This window comes from Myripristis murdjan, chromosome 11, assembly GCF_902150065.1.
Source record: "Myripristis murdjan chromosome 11, fMyrMur1.1, whole genome shotgun sequence".
NCBI classification, from domain to species: Eukaryota; Metazoa; Chordata; class Actinopteri; order Holocentriformes; family Holocentridae; genus Myripristis; species Myripristis murdjan.
The window spans coordinates 20754157-20774575 of NC_043990.1; the positions used below are offsets into that span (position 1 = coordinate 20754157).

Sequence of the window (20419 nt, forward strand, 5' to 3'; positions counted from 1 at the left end):
CCTTGACATCACATCAAATTTGCCTGAACGCAAGCGCACACTCAGCTGTCGACGCAGACGAGAAGAGGAGCACTTGTAGGATCTCAAGGTGTATCGGGCATTCGTCTTTAAAAGCAGCGACTCATTCTGACGCCCTGCTCTGCATGCAGGAAAAGAGAGAGAGAGAGAGAGAGAGAGAGAGAGAGAGAGAGAGAGAGAGAGAGAGAGAGAGAGAGAGAGAGAGAAGTTTCTTCAGCTCTTGGCGCACGGTCGCCGCTGGTTCAGTTCCCTCCACGGCGGACGCGATGGCATGTCTGTCCCGTGTGTGTGCACCGCTGCATCGGGATCCCCGCTTTAGACACCACTGAGAGCCGTCAAAGTCCGAGTCTGACTCACCATGGCTGGATTTGGCGAGAAGAGGAGCGCCGTCGGCCCACCGGTTGTTGGGTGGAAAGCTGCATCAGGAAGCGAGCTGAGCCTGGAGACGCACCAAGAAGAGTCGCTGTCAAACGGAAACTGCAGCGTGTCAGATGCCGCCAAGAGGATCCAGAGCACCAGCAGCCCCGGGTCCCCGACGTCCGACAACCCGGGGGTAGATGCGGCCACTAAACCTATTCCCCGAAGGAGCAGTCTGATCAAGGTAGGCCTTCACATCGCTCAAGAAAAACAGCTGTCATGTACTGATGTTATCGAAGGATACTATCAAATAGCAAAGTCCCACAAACACAATATAAGCCAATACAGTAGTAGTAGTCTATAAAAATCACATGAAGTACCATAAGGTCACTATAAGCACTCTATAGGAATATTTAGAAATATGTAATTTTCATTATTATTTTTTAATCAAAAACTGGAAGAAAAAACAAACAAACAAACAATGCTGTTAATCAAGGTGTATCTGTTTATTGTAAATGAAGATTTGTCCGGAACTCATCATGTGAGCAGCACACACACACAAACACACCCACCCACACACACTGCTGGCTGTTCTCTTCCCAGCAGTGTTGGATATAATTAGGGTGAAGCCTGAGTGAACCCTGAAATAATTTGTTGATAAACTCTTGACTCCGCGTCCTCTCGACTTCCTCTCTGTCTGTTTGGAATAATCAATTGCTTCATCCCACAGGTCAGCGCAGTTAAATGCAATTTAGATGAGCTGACTCATTTAGTGATTCAAGATGTACATCTGAAGCCTCGAGGGCCGTGGATGTCACAGTCAGGATGATGGCGCTGAGCTGGGTAGATGCTGCCCGTGAAAAGAGCAGGTCCAAGATCAGCCCACTAAGGTGCTTCAGAGATCACCTAATTAAGCTAATCCACTTCAAATGAGTATCACCAGTTGTCCTGGTGGAATTCATCCTGTTGTCAGTCTGATTTTATTTGAGCAATAAATTTCAAGTCGAGCGTTTTGTATAATCCACAGTTTTCCTGCTGGGTTTAGATCCAAATGCCGTTAACACATCAGCATGTCAGTAATGTTTCATTTGGTTTCGTCTTTTTTTTCTGTAGAAGTGAGTGCATAAGGTTTTATATCGACCCTCTGGTTGCTGCTTGTCTCATGAGCTTCTACATGCAGAGACATGATCATCTTCTGAACATGTTACTGGCTTCATTTGTGTCTGATTGGCTCACAGCGCTTGGCAAAGCAGGAAGCCGGCCAGTTGGCCAATTTCCTCACACAGTTCATGTTGCAATATTGCTGTTGAGTCACAAACAGTTGGTGATGACACCTCTCTTTCTCCTTTGCTCACACTTGTACACACACACACACACACACACATACACACACGTTTTCTCACCATGGTCATGCCCACACAGTGTACCAGACCTCCCTGCTCTCCCCTGTCTCTTATCCATTTCTCTAATTTAACCTTCAGTCAGACGTGGAAGACTGAAAAGCTCTCTTTCTGCTTCAGGAAAGTTGTGGCATCCATCCTCGCTGCATCTCATGCTGGGCCATAAATGGTGTTAAATGACTCCTGGTGAGGGCGGTGCTCTGCACACCACCTGATATCCACTGCCATGTTTGATGTGGCCTCTAATGGCTCCAGAACATCATCACCCAGTGCAGTATATGCACTTCAAAGAGTGGTAATGCAGACGAGCATGGAAAAAATACTGTGCATCCCGTGCACTGAGGCAGAAATTTGCATGCATTGCTGATATGAAGATGTGGGTGGCTATATATATGATTGTAATTGCTCGGTGAGCCAGTTTAATGCTGGGAATGACCCAACGATAAATAAACCAACTTGTGCAGTCCACACTTTCACTGTCTGTTCATGGATTGATACTAAACTCCTCAAGCTTTGGAAAAGATGGAGCATAGTCTATGAATTGAAGACTCATGAATCCACCTGTATGCTTTGTGTATTTTTGCTGTAGTGTGCAGTGTTAGCCTATGGCTAATGTCAGAATTCCTCACAATGGGAGAATCCTCTGGGCAGTATGTAGGCTGATAAACAGGAAACATGACATTCCAGACTGGTTTAACAAGAGTCAGGGGATTTGGGTCTTGTGTGTCTATTTGCAAATGGTAGGTCCCTCAGATATCCTCATGTTGACTTCAGCTGATGTAACAAGAGTATGGCTCTTCATTGTATTTCATCAGTATGTTCATCATGTTCTCCACTCCCTGCTCCTTCCTCCTCTCCTGCTCTTGCATACATGCGGTAGAAGTGATCTGGTGACTGCTCATTAGTTTGTGTCTGGTCCAAGTCCGTGTAGATACAGATAACCATCAGGTGTTCTCTCTCTCACTCTGAAGCACACTCACACACTCACACACACACACACTACACACACTACACACACACGCAGTTGCACACACATGCACAGACTTGTCCTCTGAGAATACATAACACAAATGTCTGTTCTCCAGTTCTCTCTCAGTGATGCTCAAGTCCAGACAGAAAATGAGAAACTCAAGCTCGGATATGTAGATATGAATTATTTAAAGCCTATTATTTGTTTAGGCGTGTGGGTTATCAATGTGTGTGTGTATTTGTGTGTGTATGTCTCACTCTGTGTTTTTGTATATGTACACAGTATATGTGCAGATTCAGTGGGCGTTTGTGCAGATGGGCTAGAATGTGCGTGTGTGTGTGTGTGTGTGTGTGTGTGCATATGATTGTGTGTGTGCATGTGTGAAAACATAAGTGTATATAGTGATGTGTGCTTGTACAAACACGAGTGTACTCTATGTGTCTGTGTATGCACACTTTAGATTTTTTGTACAAATGCACCGGAGTGAGTGGAAGCGCTTTAGGTATGCATATGTGTGTGCCTGTCTATGTTTTTGCTAGGGCTGTGTGAGTGTATGTGCATGTATAAGAATGAAAATCAAGAACCAGTTCCAGTTGAGAACCGGTTCCAAATTGCACGATAAAATAGGAATCATCGGCCTCCGAGCTGTCACTTTCAGTGTTGCCGTGTTTTTCCTACAGTTACGCGTTGCAAAGCAATGACGTCAAACTCATTTTCTGCACACGTGAATCACATGCATGACTTTTTTCTGACTTTTTTCTACTTTGTCTACTTTTTTTCTACTTTAGACTCAGAATTAATTAGACTGTTGCGCTGATGCTGAAAACCAGGTTAGGCCTACTTTTTTTTTTATACAGAAAATTTATCAGGAATCAATAATGGAATTGATAAAGAAATGGATCAAAGCAGAATTAATAATAGCAGCAACAATAAAATCTTAGCAATTCTGATCCCTGTATATAGTATGTATGTGCGTACATGTGTGTGTGTGTGTGTTTTGGAGCCACCCGATGCCTTTGTGTGTGTTTTTCTGAGTGAGGGAACAGTATTAGCCAGGGGCCTTGGCAGACAGCTGGGGAGGGTTATGGCTTGAGTCAGAGCAGCCCTGAGCGCATCCTACAGCTCGCACTGACATCTTTAGCCCGCTTTAAACCACTTTAGACTGCTTAACTGTGGCGCTGCACACAGACCAACCGGATAAACCTTCTCCCTGATGGTGATGGAGCCACACAAACTACTGCTGCTTGGAGTTACACTGGCGATGAAGGCACTCATTACAAACACAGGCTGTGTAAGAGCACGTTGTCATTCAGCCTTACCTGTCCAGGTGACACACATGCACATTCATAGAGAGCAACTGTAGAGCCACATGCAAAAGTGCACAGAAACACTGTCAGATCCATAGAAACTCGTGCTAATCTTGCAGTTGCTCTGGGATGGAGGGATGGATATGTGTGTGTGTGTGTGTTTGCACGGACGCCTGACTCTGCGAGCGTGTCTCACCATGGGCAGCATCGCTGAGACATGTGAAAAACACATTCAACACTTTGATCGCTGCATTGTTGGCTGCAGCTCGTCTCCTCCACAAGGCTCGCTTAACCTGCACTTGGTTTTAGTGGTCATCCAAGCTTCAGAAGACGCATCTGTGACGTTTTTCGTCAACTGAAATCGCGGGCAGCTCGCTGACGAGATGACCTTTAAAAGCCAACCTTTTGCGTGTTTGGTTTTGATTGTGCGCATGTGAGCGAGAGTGTGTTCCTGTGTGTATGCGTATGTGCTCGTGGACTTGCGTGCACATGGGACTTCAAAAGGTTTGTGGTGGAAAAGAGCATCTGTTCCTCTGCTTGCCGCTAGGGCAGCGGTTTGAACTGTTGAGTGATTTTGAATATTCACCGCATTTTCTGCTGAAAATACTCCCTTACATTGTTCCGCTGATGGAATTATATGACCACATATTGTTTCCTGTTTCATATTTTACGTTGATATCCTGTGCTCAGTAACAGTTTCTCTCTCTCAGTCTCTCTCTTTCATACAAACGCACACACACACACACCCCCATACATAACACTGTATAATGTGATTATCAGCACTAAAGGCTTTTCACTACTTTTTACCCAACACCAAAGGAATTTGGTTTGTGTGTGCATATTTAGCACACTCCTCCACACCAGCAACACACACACACATGCACGCACGCACGCACGCACGCACACACACACACACACACACACACACACACACACACACACACACACACACACACGACTACCAGCATGTAGACATGTGCTTGTGGTTGCTGGCAACCTGATGTGTGTATTGGACTGAAAGTCACACTGAAACCTTTTGGTTCATTCTAGCTCTCACCTACATTTCATGCCAACAAATGAGAAAATTATTTTTATTGTACTTTTATTGCATTTATTTCCTATTTTTACTTCTTGGAGCACAAAAAATGTTTTGTGGTGACTTTATCATGAACCAGGAGCCAAACATCCCCATTCCTACCAGTAACACCATATCAGATTTTTTTTTTAACACTCCTGCTTCTCATCTTTCTTTCCATTGAGATTAAAAATGTCCTTTTTAACAGAGTCCTGGCCAAGATGAGCCACAGAACACCAATTTTCAAACAACATGAGTCACATAGCCCAAACAAACGTGCAAGGTACACGTGTGTAAAACTATACCAGTATACAATATACACACCTCAATAAAATACAACTTGCTGAAGCAAAGTCAGTCAAAGTTTGAACTCTCAAAGTCCCTCAGCAGTGACTCACAAACTCCAAGGGGAACCAATTTATCAAGCTTGAAAAAACTCTTGCATTTTGTTACAAGCATTGTGGAGAGTGTATTTAAAAGCCTTTTCCCTAAGTTCAGTGCAGTATGAGCACAAGGAACAAAAAGCACAAGTACAAGAGAGTACTCAGTAAAGAGCAGATCTCTGCAAGGCGTATCTCTCATTCTGTTGTGCGCAGACTTAGGCGACGAACCTTTGAACAAAGGTTCAAACGTTTTGAATCAATGCAACCATTTGATCATACAGTCATATCTGTGCACAAAAAATATTAGGCAGGCCCAGTAGTATATGAGATTAGCTGCAGACAGACACACACACACACACATACACACACAGAAAAATACCTGTCATTATGACTTTTGCACAGTGCTCAAATTGATTGAATGGCAAATAAGGAAAAAAAAAGTTGTTAATATGCAGGACTCAAGCTAAAAAAATCTCATAAAAACATTTTGCGTATCCGTCTGTGGATGTGCAGCCTTCCAGGCAGAATGCAACAAAGTCAATTATGAAATTGAAATCTTTCCAAGAAGAAAAGGTTTGCTATGCAACCGTTTTGGTCGCAGTCTGGTAGCTCTGCCTTCGCTGACGCTCCTGGAGACCACAATCAGATCCGCTGTGGTTTCAGCTGAGAGAGAGAGAGAGCAAGTGAGAGAGAGAGAGCAGCAGTGGTCAAGCAAGCTAGAGAGTGAATGGAGAGAGGGAGCGGTGGGTGTGAGAACAGAAAGTTTCCAGTGAAGCAGCACGAAAAACAACAAGACCCCCGGCTCTGTGAGACCTTAATCAAAAAGAACATTTATTAATGTCACTCTCAGCACCCCCTTGTGAAAATAGTCTATTAACAGCACTTTTTGGCAAAATATAGGCACAAAGATTTCATGGCAGCGATTGTTAAATTGCCTAAAATTTCCTACAAAACCAATGAGCCAGCCCTGCATGTAGTGCTATCTGATTGGTTTGCACTTTTGAATGATCCCACCTGGAGTGATGTCCCCGCCCCAGTATCTTGTTTCAACAGGGAGGTCGTCCCATGTGTGCATCAAGGTGTGTCCTTGAGCAGGGATCATTTTTGGGAGACACAGGCAGTCAGAGCTGAGTGTGGTTCAGAAAAAATGTTTTTCAAACAAGCAACTTTCTCTGTTAGAGCAGCAAATTAATGGAAGTGAACTGCCGCCCACACCAGGAAACGCACAAGCTTCAACGTTTTTAAAGGAACGCATTAAATACAGCTCCAGGCAAATATCATGTGATGGCTGATAGTAACCTTTGTTTGGAATCAGATGTTTTCCAGCACTGAAAGCATGTTATGTACATTATGTATGAAGCAGTCCCAGGTGACGCATTGTTCAGTTAACTATTATTTTAATGTTCTCCTGCCCAGGGACTAGAGATGTAAATGAGCTATTTACCTAACTCTGGCAGACTACTGGGTTGCACATGGCCTGTTAAATAAACTAATTAACTAAACCAAACATTAAGGAGGCAAGATGCTCTCAAAATGGGGTTTCATTATGACTTCATGCACCGGATCTCTTTTTGTCTTGAGAGCATCAACGCTCACAATAGTGTACACTGAAGCCAATAATTATTTATTTCCCCTTTTTAGACTGACTTACTTTTGAAGAAATCGGTTTCTACAGATTCTATAAATCATCTCACAATTCCCAGAAAATCATCTCTGCCCCAGGGTGAGAAATACTGGAATAAACTGAGCTATCCATCACCCATTATCCACCGTGAAACACAGAGAGCCACAGGCCAAGACGTTTCCTCCTCCCAATCAGTTTTTTCACTCCTCCATTCTCTAGATTCTCTCTCCTACTCTCTTTCCATGTCTGTCTCTCCCACCCTGTCTCTGTTTATCTATCTGTCTTAATTAGTGGATCAAAGTAGCCGCCCACTAATGACCTACATTCTCATTCTGCTGACTTGGAGCTTCTGTAACACTGGCGTACACACATACACTGTCATACATCATGTCATGCATGCACGGTAAGCTGGCGAATGAAAGCACAAGTCCATGCTCGTGCTGAGAGGCAAAGTTCAAGCCTGTGGGACCCACCAGCAAGGCCGGGTGATATGGACAAAATCCAGTATCACAATATGTTTGAGCAAACACCTTGACATCGATATTGTGGCGATCAGAGGCGTAACCATGGTACAGACATGGGGGAGGTTCAAATGAGAGTCTGTGATTTCTCCAAGATAGTGTTTGCCCTCAACTTTGTTTTGGTCAGTTGCATATTCTTTACTGACTTAAAACACACCTACCAATTACTATTATGCCTTTTCCAGTAGAAGCAAATAGGATAGCTTCTGATGGGGAAACATTAGGCTATGTACCCAAAGCATGTTTATGTAAATATGCAAAACATTTTTAGCATGAAAGTATGGTCCGATCAAAAAAATGACTGTCTCAATAGACTCAAAATGGCCTATCAACCATAGATTTTTGCTTGACACTTCAATTTTCAATTTTCTCCCATTTACTTATAATGGAGGAGCCAATGGGCTCTGTAACCATCCTCTGTCTAAGCCTCTCTATGACCTTCTCTTCTGAAGATAGAAGTATATTTTGTACTGTACTGTGGTGTTTTCTCAGTATTGGAGGGGGACACAACCCCCCCTCAAAGAATGCATGGTTACGCCCCAGGTGATGATATTGTATGACTGTTGATGACTGCTGGTTATGTAAACACAAGAGATTTTTGCTAAACAATCATTAGCAATGTGGATATCATGACCAAGCAGGTAGAGGCAAATAACAGAGCAGCTACAGCAGTGCAATAAGCTCAGAAAGTCTCATCTCTTTACTGTGTGGCAGCCTTTAAACCCAGGAAAAGATGTCAGATCACAATATGATAATATCCAAAATCCCAGATGATATAGTCTGATATTGATATTATATGGATGTGTCTCCCAGCCCTGCCATCCACATGCTGGCAGACACTAATTTACTGAAGAGACACTCTATTTATTTTCCTCCATCCTCCCTCCAGCTTGTTTCCCCCCCCCCCTTTTTTTGTTTATCCATTTCCTCATCTCAACTTTCAACTTTCCTTGATTTGTTGCCCTGTGATCTTGTCATGTGTCCTTCTCAATCTCTCTGCCTGATCACTCCCATCTAATCTCCTCCGCCACACAGTCCCTCCCCGTCGCTCCGTCCCTCCCTCCTCCCCCACATCTGTCCATCCACAGCGCAGTTCAATCAGTCTCGACTCTCGTGTCCTCTTAGGAACAATTGGGCCGTTGTACTAACATATCATATTAATGTACTCACATCTGGACCGCAATCTTTTGTGTATTTCCTGCAGATAAATGCTGGCAAAAATTCTCAATCTCGGCCGCCTTGTTTTCCAGCTGAGCTTCATGCATTTTTCAAATTGAGTAAATCCAATCCAACGATAGATATCTGTGATTTGTAATATCTGCTCAGAGAAAAGGATTGCTTGCACGGAATAAAGATTCACAGTGAGGTATTTGCAAAATTAAAGGCTACAGTGAGACCTCTTCTTTACAACAAAGTAATATTCAAAGGGAAACTATATTTCTGAAATAATAAGCGGTTATCATCAAACATTCCCTCCCTAAAATGGCTATATTGTGTTTTGTAAATTTTCAATGGGTTTTGAACGGGTCTCATGATCTCATGCTCACCCCACAAAACGTCCTGCGAACCTTTCTTAAAAGCTGCAAATAACAAAAATTCTAAATTGGGACGGCAACATTTTCACACAGCGGCAACAATACTCAGCATTCATCCTCTTGTTTAAACTGGGGAGGAAAGAAAACCTCGTCTCCTTAGGTCAGGGTTGTTTGTTTCTCTTAGCATTGCTCTTGTTCTCTCATCCCTCTTTCTTTCTTTCTTTCTTTCTTTCTTTCTTTGTGTGTCTCTCTTCAGCATTGTCTCTTCACTCAGGTCTTCCTGTGATGCCTGTGGAGCCACAGGAAGTTCTCTGTGACTGGCTGACTGACAGGCTGCTTCCTGTTTTGAAGCGCTTTGGTGGTTGTGGGGACGATCTTACACATGCTTGGTCTATCTTAGGGAAAATAATAGGGTCCTGACGCAGATATTTTAGTGGTGTGTAACTCTAAATGTAATTTGAGTACAGATATGGTGGTACTTGCCTTTAAAAAAGCTGAGCTAGAAGTCATTGCAGCATGTATGACATTGTCTACCAGTGGTTCTCAATTTTTTTTTCAGTAATGTACCCCCTTTGAAATATTTTTTTTTCGGCCATGTACCTCCTGACCAGTGCAAAAAAACAAAACAAAAATGCATATAAAGAGGTACAGTCCAACTCCATCAGTGTCTGGCACAACTACCTGATACTGATGATATTTCACTGGCTCTGTTTTTGCTTTCTTTTTCTTTCATTTTCAGCTGTATTGCTGCTACCTTTCAGCCATAAATCCATTTTCTTGATTCTTGAACAGACTTAAACCAGATACACACACATTTGACATATTCGGGGAAACCTGGAGGGAATACTGAATATGAAATATGGTTTATCAAACTTGCATTTGCACTTTATTATTGGACATATTATAGGATAGAGTAATTATTTTAGGAATTATGCATGACTGATATTTTTTAAATTAACATTAAAAAAAAAAAAAAAATCTCATATACCCTTTGTAGGAGTCTAACATTCCCCTAGGGGTACATGTACCCCTATCTGAGAGCCATTTTGTGCGTTGAGTATGCAATTAGCCTACTATTAGCCTACTTAGTCTTGCTGGGTTCAAACACTTCGAATAATGAATAGGCAGGAAATGAGCACTGGGAGGACCCGATGACACTTGTTACCACAGTGGATACCGACACGTCAGTGGAATGGACGGAGATGACGTGTGGGTGGTGGGGGCAGACTGGCAGTTGAATAAAATCATGTGGATAGTAAACTGCTTTTTTACTTGGAAGAAGTCAGCAAGATAAAGTACTTGACCTCATGCTGTGAACTCCAATCCATCGCCTCAACACAGCATCTCCGCATCAGAGGAGCATCTGTATTTTTGATCAAACCCTCAGGATTTCTAAGTACCCTGGAGCACTGTAATACCTTGATACTGGCCAAGCCTAGTGAGGATAGATAACGCGGTTGGTCGTCTGTATGTGTGTGCATCTCTTTAATCTATTTAGACAGCGTGTGTGCTTTTTTGGTTTACACAAATGAATACATTTACTTTTGCATTTTGTTCAGGTGTTTATCTGCATGTTGGAGTATTTGTGACCGTGCATGTCCTGTCTGGTATTATCTTGTCTGTGTAATTCAATCAGGGGCCCTCATATTGACGTCAGCGCCGTTCAGATGTGTGTTTGAACTCTGTCTCCATCCCCTCTCTATCAGTTATTGATGTTGGGCAGTAACAGAGTTCAATGTATAGGACAGGCTCGCCACATGGGATAATTGTATCCCATGCACTGAATAGGTCAGATGGAAAATTTTGTTCTTTTTCAAATCCCCTGCTACACCGCACAGCCTGTTGCAGGCTCACATCATGGCAGATTTACTGTGGGAGCAAAGGTGTCCACTGCTTGAGTGTAATTTCTGTCCATTGCCTCTCCATCCGTCAGGGCTGATGCAGTTTTTGCTTGTGACATAGTGCATGAACGTCTATAGAGCACCTACGTCATGAGGTAATGTGTGCCAGCCATGCCTTGTGATTGGTGCTGATAAGGTTGGAGAGACCATTACTGCTAATGTCACACACAGAGATGGAGATATAGATTGAGGGCAACATTGATTTTCCATGCATGTCATTGCATTGCAGGAAAGGAAAGGCAGAGTTTAAATCATATGGTGGTGTGTGTGTGTGTGTGTGTGTGTGTGTGTGTGTGTGTGCGCATTTGTGTGTTAACTTAGTCCTGCTGGCTCTGCTCCTCATTCTGGGTCAGTGAATTTCCCATGATAGTCTCAGGAGAGCTGAGGAAAGACAGATCCCTGCTCGCTCGCTGCTCCTTCCATCATTAAAAAAAAAAAAAAGTAATAAAAAGGAAGAGGGGCCAGAAAAAAAGAGGGAGAAGCTCTGATCATTCATTCATCTTTTCCCCCTGCTGGCTGGGTGGAGCTGCATCACAGCCTCGCTGTTTGGGGTGGAGTTGCATTTAGAGTTGATGGTGTAACACTCAACAGGAGGTGGCTCTTTAATGAAAACACCACCAGTAAAATCTGTTAGCTTAATTATGGAAGTCTTTGTTTGGTTTCTTTCATGGATTGCTGCTTTCTTAAAAAAAAAAAGGGGCAAAATTGGGAGAGGGGGTTGCCAGGATCTTCCTTTAATTGTCTTTATCTGTATTTTTAGAGTCTCACCTCATTCACTTACCATGCAAATGCTCAGGAATCTTTTTGCTGCTGGCAACACTATTCCATCTTAATGAGGTCATTGTTGTAGCATTTGTGATGATCGGGTACCGCCCACCACACACACACACTCACACACACACACTTGCACACACACACACACACACTGAGGGAAAACCTTTCATCCTCAGTGAATGATGCTTCCCTTTTTTCTTCTGTTCAGCTCAGGTCTTTCTCTCTGCCTCTCGAATCCCCCGGCTATTTCTCACATGCAGGGTTCCCTCGTCTCTTATATCATAAAACAGCCGAATGCTTTTGATGCTCATATGAACTAATACATCTGTGTTACCAAAGCCATGTTGACTGATGGGTAGAGATCAATCAGGCGCTGCTTGTGGGTTCACACAGATGTTCACTCTAAATACGGAAATAATGATCGGCCACGAGCAAAGTGATTGGCCCTCTGAAATAGTCCAAACCGATTTTGTTCAGTCTGTTTCCCAGAGAGCACTGTACTGCTGGACTTCATCTGCGACTGGTGAAAAAATATCATCCTCGCTGTCATCGACAATGCAGAATCTTCTGTCTTTGCTCACTAATCATTTGGAAGTAATTTTATTTATGCATCACTTGTGCTACTGACCCAGAGGGTATCTTCCAAACAAATGTACAACAATGTTCCACGCTGGAATGGCGGCTTTGTCAGTAAAAGATTGTTGTTTGGTTTTTCTTTGCTAGCGAAGGGTAGGGGGGCTGTGAAGTGTGTGTGAGTGAGTCAGGATCAGTGTACTTGGGATTGAATCAACTGTAATTAAGTTAATGGCTTACCCTGCTTTAGATTATCTTCATCAATTAAGTCTTTGATTTAATTTTATCAAGACTCCAATGTATCAGTAATTGAATAACTACGCCTCCATATATATGCTCTTATCTGTTTTTGCAATGTTCTCTCTTGGTATGACATCTGATCGGTCAATGGATCAGATTGATGAGCTGCGATGGTGAGCTCAGATAACCTGATTGGGTCTGCCAATGTCATTGAGGAGGGGCAAAATTAAAATGCTGCAGCTCGCTGCCTCTGTCTAGTCAGGTTTGATTAATGGTGTAATGGTGAAGGGCAAGGGCAGGCAAAGGCTTTTAGCATGGTATCGGGAAAAACAATAACAGCCTGGTAGGAGGGGGCTCTGTCGAGTAGACTAAATAATCTGTGTTTATATACCGTTATATAAACTGATGTACTTTTTAATCCTGTGACATCTCTTTTGAATAGGGGAAAAATGATTTGTTTATTATGCCTAAACAAAAGTAATCTTGTAACGCAAAGAATAATCCTCCAAAAGATCCCTGGTCTTTCTCACCTCCAATGTGTATTTTTATCTGTTTTATCTCATTTTTTTCTCCTCCTTTCATCTCACCTTTCTCCCCGATGTATCTGTATCTTTCCTTCTTCCTTCTCACCATTTGCTTTTCCTCTGCTCTCCTCCAGGATGGGTCGCGAGCGGGTCGGGAGAGGAAGAAGACGGTGTCTTTCAGCAGCAGCCTGTCGGAGAGGAAGATCAGCAGTGCTGCCGACTGTATCCACTCCATGGTGGGTCAGCTCCCTTGTGACGCCATGCATAAAATATTGGCTTCACAGACATGAAATAAGAACGCATCAAGAGTGTATTAGAGATCACAGGCTTTTTGATCCTGTTGGAGGATCAAACAACTCGCTTGCGCAGTGGATGAATCATTAAATATGTTGTCATTGTGGCATTCATTAGTTAAATCAGCTTACTTGCACTGAAGGGCAGTGGGTCATCACTTCATATTATATCTTGATGCCAGGTTGAGGGAAGTGAACTGAGGAAGGTGCGCCCCAACTCACGGGTCTACCAGCGCTACTACCTCCTGGATGCAGGCCTGCAGGCTCTGTGCTGGGAGCCGTCCAAGAAGGAGTCAGATAAAGCCCGCATCTCCCTCCCCTCCATACGAGAGGTGAGTGTCCAAAAAGAAAAAGGTTTTTAAGTGCACTCGATAAAGCCTGCCTGGCTCGTGGGTTGCCACTGTTCTAGGAGACTGCACAGTTTCTTCTTTTTGACTTGGACAGGGAAAGTTTCAACCAACCTAAACAACATGGACGACAGCATTTGTGGTTTTTTTTGTTTTGTTTTTTTCATTCAATCTTGCTCTGGCCTTCTAGGTGAGGACGGGTCGGAACACAGAAACCTTCCGGACTAGTGGGGTGTATGATCAGATCTCAGAGGACTGTGCATTCTCCATCATCTATGGAGAGACGTATGAGAGCTTGGACCTGGTGGCCAACTCTGCTGAAGTGGCTAACATCTGGGTGACTGGCCTCAGGTATGACAGACGGAGGGGCTGATCTAATACTGTCCAACTGTCCATCTGTGAACCAGCTGTACTCGATACAAATTATGCTCTGCTTATAGATAATCCTCTTTTAAAGCACCCTTTTTCTATTATATCAAAGTCCAACAGCAGCGTTAGTATAATGAAAATCAAAGAACAAAGAGAACCAAATCAAATGGACTTGTAATTGACTGCATTATATATAGAGAATTAGGCTCTTTCCTTGTCTGTTGTGTGGTACATGTCACGATGTCTTTTAATTCTGGCAATCTAAGAATGGTGCAGGCACTGGAAGATGTCTCTTTAGATGTAAAACTATTAGAATGTACTGCCCCGTGGCATCAACCTTGTCCACTCTTGTCTATTGTGGCTCCAGGTATCTGATGCAGTATGGGAAGCATGCCCTCGACATCATCGCCAGCAGTCAGGACAGCCTACGGCTCAGCTGGCTAGAGCAGTTGTTCTCCTCTGCTGTGGAGTCAGACAGAGAGGTGGATGTGGAGGAGGGAATTAATTTGCAGTCGGCCATCAGGCTGATACAGAGTGTGAACCCTGGAGTGAGCAGCAGCAAAGTGGAACACAGGTTTAAAGAGCTTCAAAGGGTCAGGGAGAGAACATGTGGGGCTGGGGTTACTCTGCTGGATCACCCTGCTGGAGAATGTGACAAGTGTGAAAACAAAAGACAAGCGGCGAGAAACATGCACCAAGCAGTGGCCAAGCAGGATTTCATCGAGGTTTTCCATGACTTTTGCACGCGTCCAGAGATCTACTTCCTGTTGGTGCAGTTTTCTAGCAACAAGGAGTTCCTGGACACCAAAGACTTGATGAGGTTCCTGGAAGCTGAGCAAGGCATGCTTCAGGTAGGTAGCTTGTGCACACATGCACACACATATACACAAATTTAATTGCACAGACAAATTGCCAAAAACCCAGTCAGTCAGAAGCTTATCCTTACAATACTAATGTTTATTCCTATTATTTGTGTTTTTTTCCATCCAAATTTTCCTGCACTCTTACTCTTCCTTGCTTCCTCTGTCCTATCTTAGGTGAGCGAGGAGACCAGCCTGAGGCTCATCCAATCCCATGAGCCATCGGAGGAGGGCCGTCAGCATGGATGCCTGTCATTGGACGGCTTCACCAGCTACCTCACCTCTGCAGAGTGCCACCTCTTTGACCGGGACCACAGCACCGTGTGCCAGGACATGCGGCAGCCTTTGTCGCACTACTACATCAACTCCTCCCACAACACCTACCTCATCGAGGACCAGTTCAGGGGGCCCTCCGACATCTCGGGCTACATCCGTGCACTGAAGATGGGTTGTCGATGTGTAGAGGTGGATGTCTGGGACGGTCCTGATGATGAGCCAGTGGTCTGTACCGGACACACTCTCACCTCCCCCCTGTCCCTGCGTTGCGTGTTGGAAGCGATCGGGAGGTTTGCATTTGTGGCATCGGAATATCCATTAATTCTGTGCATAGAGAACCACTGTTCACTTCAACAACAGGAAGTTTTGCTTCAGCATCTCCTGCGAATACTGGGGGACAGGCTGTACACGGCCACCCCCGATGAGGCAGAATCATACCTGCCATCGCCACATGCCCTTAGAGGTCAGATCCTGCTGAAGGGGAAGAAGTTGCCACTTGATTGGGAGGGAGAGCAGGGGGAGGTGAGCGAGGAGGATGAAGGGGCAGAGATGTGCCAGAGAATGAAAGCAGCTAATAGCAGTGCGGGCTCAGGACCTGGAGGAGGGGTTGGAACAAGTGAGAAAGAGATGGGCTCTCACAAAAGCGTCTCCACCCCAGCAGTCACTCAGCAGTGTAATCCTCCTCCTCCTCCTCCCAAGCGGTTTCAGCTTCTGAAGGAGCTGTCTGACCTAGTAACTCTTTGCCACTCAATACGCTTTATTGACTTCCCAACATCATCCAAGAACCAAAAACCCTGGGAACTGTGTTCCATCAACGAGTCCCTGGCTGTGTGTCTCGCTGGCGAGAGTCCGGGCGACTTTGTCAACCACAACAAGCATTTCCTGTCGCGGGTGTACCCCAGCCCCATGCGCATTGATTCCAGCAACATGAACCCTCAGGACCTGTGGAAGTGCGGTTGCCAGATTGTGGCCATGAATTATCAGACAGCCGGCCTGATGATGGACCTGAATACGGCCTGGTTCCGTCAGAATGGAAACTGTGGCTATGTTCTGCGGCCAGCCATCATGCGCCAAGAGGTGTCATATTTCAGTGCCGACACCAGAGACACTGTGCCTGGTGTGTCTCCACAGCTGCTCCACATTAAGGTGTGGTGGGATCAGTGCCATGACGTCAGTAGGCTGTTTACGGCTTCAGGCAGCGACTTTGTTAACATTCATGTCTCACTGTTTCCATGACGCAACATTACTGTTTCATCCCTCTTATTGTCAAGAACAATATAGTAACTTGTGAGCTACTTTACAGTGCGTTTGTTAATGAAACACCATTTTTAAAACCGAATTAGTGCACCAAGGACACTACTAGCTTCATTTCTCACGATGCTTAATTACATGAAAAACAAAAATCCCGAAAAAGGAAGAATGAATGAATAACTAAAACAGTCTGTTTACCCATCCTTCCTCTCAGGTAATCAGTGGTCAGAACCTGCCCAGACCAAGGGGTTCAGGGGCCAAAGGAGACGTGGTGGACCCCTACGTCTACGTTGAGATCCATGGCATCCCGGCCGATTGCACCGAGCGCCGCACCCGGACGGTGACCCAGAACGGGGACAATCCCATCTTTGACGAGAGTTTTGAGTTCCAGATCAACCTGCCAGAGCTGGCCATGGTCCGCTTTGTGGTGCTGGATGACGACTTCATAGGGGATGAGTTCATAGGTCAGTGTCAGGGTCAGAGGTCAGCAGGGTCATTCTGCAAGATAGAGACAAACTCAGACAATGAGTTCACAGTTTATGGTTATATGGGGGCTGATCATGTGAGGGTGCTATGAACAGAGGATGTTTGTGTTGCCTTTCAAAATATACTGTAAGGGATTTCACACTGGAAACACATTAATCTTTGTCAAATCCTTTTTCGTATTCTTTGTTGTAAAGTTAATGTGCTGTGTTTTGAATGTGAATCCTCCTCTGTGACAACAGGACAGTATACCATTCCTCTGGAGTGCCTTCAGCCAGGCTATCGGTACGTCCCACTCCAGACTCTAACAGGGGAAGACCTTCCCTACAGCAGGCTGTTTGTCCATGTGGCCCTGACCAACCGGAGAGGTGGGGGAAAGCCTCATAAAAGGGGTCTGTCTGTGCGGAAGGCCAGGAAGGGGAGAAACTACACCGCTTTGAGGGACCTGGGCGTCCGAGCTGTGGATGAGGTTTTCAAGATGGCTGCCGCTCCGCTGAGAGAAGCCACCGACCTGCGGGAGAACATGCAGGTGAGGCAGAGCGGAGAGGATGGCAACATAAATTATGCATCGACAAAATCATTCTATACAATGGGACAGTGATGTACCACTGCTGGTGGACAGCATCTTTTATTATAGACATGTGCTCATATTAAATATGGTTCTACTGAAAGGCAAAAAGGACAATTCATCCTACATGTACATGCACATTGAACAATATACATTTGCAGCACCCAGTGTTGCCAACCAATTATAATTACTTTCTTTCAGTTTTTAACTGTGAAATGCAGGTAGTAGGGAAAAACAGATGTCTTAATTGCATTGAGGAGGATTCATATTTTATGATGATTGCACAACTACAAATATACGCTGAGTGACTAAGAGACTTTTCAGCAGTGCAACTGTTATAAGCCAGACAGTGACTTGCTCTGTGATTGCGTGATTCACCGCAGAGCAATAAAATAGTAATTACATGTTCAGTCACTCTGTGGTGAGATTCTGGGCATCCACATCGCTTGATTTCTTCTGTTTCAACCCAAACAACTTAAACAGCACAACTGAGAGAACTGCAGGAGAGCAAATCAATAGTCCAAGGAAAAGACAAATAGCTCTGTTGTAGTAGTGGCTTTTGATTATACCTGTTTGCGTGTGTGTGTCAGTGGGAGGGTGTGTATGCTTGATGGAGAGTGAAGGCAAAGTGCAAAAGAGGGTGGAAGAGTGGGAGTTGGACGGATCACAGATTGAATGCTTATGCTGTTTGATTTTTTTTTTGTACTCTCTTTATTTTCCTGGTTGTTGCCTCCGTAGCCTTTTGCGAGGCTGGTGAATCATATTCGAATTGATCTGACCCAAGGACACGTGAGAAAATTGTCCAACATATTTCTGTGCATGCATTTACATCCTCAGATTTACTGTTTGTTGATCTCCTCTGCTGTACCAGAACTCAGTAGCGGTGTTCAGGGAGCTGTGCGGGCTGTCGGCGGTGGCTAACCTCATGCAGTGTGTGTTGGCTCTGAGAACAAGAGCGCTGGGACCAGACGGGACGCCTTTACTGCTGTTTGAGCTCCGGGACCACTACCCCACCTTGGAGCCCCAGGGACCCCTGCCTGATGTCCTGCGCCGTGTGGTCTCTACCTATGAAATGGTGAGTGTAGTGGGCCAGTTGTCGCCCTCAAAAGAAAAAGAAGAATTTAAACACAATAGTATTGCAGCACCTGTTGGAGTGTACCTAAACGCATCCCGCCCCTCCCCCCTTCGTCTGTGGCTGATGTCATGTCGTGAGGTGGAACAACAGAGGAGAAGCCAACTTGTTTTAACAACTAAAAGATGCCGAAAAAAAATCACTCCGCAGAATCCCACAGATTTTCCTCGTGAATCACCACAGAAAACCAGAAAAAAGGCGTGCTCATCAGCCTGTATGCTTTTGCACTGTCTTGTTGTAGGCAGCATCCTCGTTTATTTTTGCTTCAACCAGACTCAACATCGACTATACCCTCACCTTGGCCTGATTCCACTGTTTCTTTGACTAAAGGGAAAGTTAATTAATGTTTTTTTTTTGTTATAATGTCTGAAAATAAAGTCAAACACAGATTAAACCTCCCTGATTGAAATAAACAGAGAGAGGGAGAGAGAAAGGGAGTGGGGGCAGATAGGTGAGCTGCTCTGTCTTTCAGCCCATCAGCCACCCAATCAGTTTGTTGGAGTGGGTGTAGTGGGTTACAAGCTTGGCGCTGCAACTTCAAGGAAAGCCTTTATCTTCTCTCACAACGTCTTGGCTGTTGTCTCTTCCGTTCCCACTTGTGAGCATATTATCCCTGCGCTGTTGTATCTCCCACATGCTCGCTTTTATTTTCTCCCTCTCTGCCTCCTCCTCACTCCTTCTTTCGCTCACCCGGTCTCCCCCGCCCTCTCCCTTATCCCCCCCTTGGGCTCGGTCATCGATTGTGGCTGACCAGTCTAAGTGATTTAGATAGAGCCGTGGTCCATGCCGGGCTGCCTGTGGCTTTGTGTAGCGCTATGAAAGAAAAAAAAAAAAGTGTTGTGGGAAATAACATCGCACCTCTGTTCTTGCCGTTGTCTGGCTGGTGCAATACTTTTTAAATTGATATTCGTTCCAACTTTGCTACTCCATGTTTCATATTAGATATTCTGAAGGAATTTGTCGGCTGGGATGATGGACAGTCAATATGAATTGCCAATTTAGCGGTATTGTCTGGGGAACGGATCTGTGGTGTGTGTGCTTGCAAGTGTGTGTGTGGTTTAAGTGAGAGTAACACACAGGTATGTCCAAACCAAGCAGCCAGAACCAGGCTAGAGTGGAAATAAATGCAGCTGCTTCTAGTCCTATTAGGTTATGATTAAGATCTCAGTGTATAAACTGTGACACTTTAATTTAACCAAGGTTGTTTGTCACTGTTACGCAACTGCAAGGACCTGTGACTGTCTGTTCGTGCTCGGGTGTATTAGCTTTGTGAGTAAGAACGTGTGTGTGCCTGTGTGTGTGTGTATGTGTGTGTGTGTGGCAGCCACTTCCGTTTCCAGCTAGGGGGATCAGAGTTGAAAAAGCTCGCCCTGGTGCTGAATACCATTAGCATAGATTTGAATGTCATTTGGCTAAACGGATTCCACGCCTCAATCCTGAAGCCTGAGGGGAGAGGCAAAGAACACAGACAGGAAATGGGGACGGGTGAGTGTGTGTGTGTATGTGTGTGACTGAGCATGTGTGTGTGTGTGTGTGTGTGTGTCTGTGGTTGTATGGAATCTCGTCAAGGCGGTGTACAGTAGTTAATCCTCATTTGTCAAACACCGTTTTTTCACAATGAGGGGTCATGTCCCAGCA

General features: G+C 44.6%; 1 protein-coding gene across 1 annotated transcript in view; it reads left to right on the forward strand.

Annotated features, from left to right (window-relative positions):
- The window catches only part of LOC115367412 (inactive phospholipase C-like protein 2), a 27835-nt gene continuing 7416 nt past the window's right edge, over positions 1 to 20419 (forward strand). Inside the window, exons 1-9 of the mRNA XM_030063128.1 lie at positions 1 to 619; positions 13337 to 13438; positions 13678 to 13827; positions 14033 to 14193; positions 14579 to 15062; positions 15249 to 16493; positions 16813 to 17062; positions 17324 to 17610; positions 18521 to 18724. Coding sequence (XP_029918988.1) covers positions 377 to 619; positions 13337 to 13438; positions 13678 to 13827; positions 14033 to 14193; positions 14579 to 15062; positions 15249 to 16493; positions 16813 to 17062; positions 17324 to 17610; positions 18521 to 18724 — 3126 coding nt within the window. The 5' untranslated portion in view covers positions 1 to 376. The remainder of the gene's footprint in view (positions 620 to 13336; positions 13439 to 13677; positions 13828 to 14032; positions 14194 to 14578; positions 15063 to 15248; positions 16494 to 16812; positions 17063 to 17323; positions 17611 to 18520; positions 18725 to 20419) is intronic.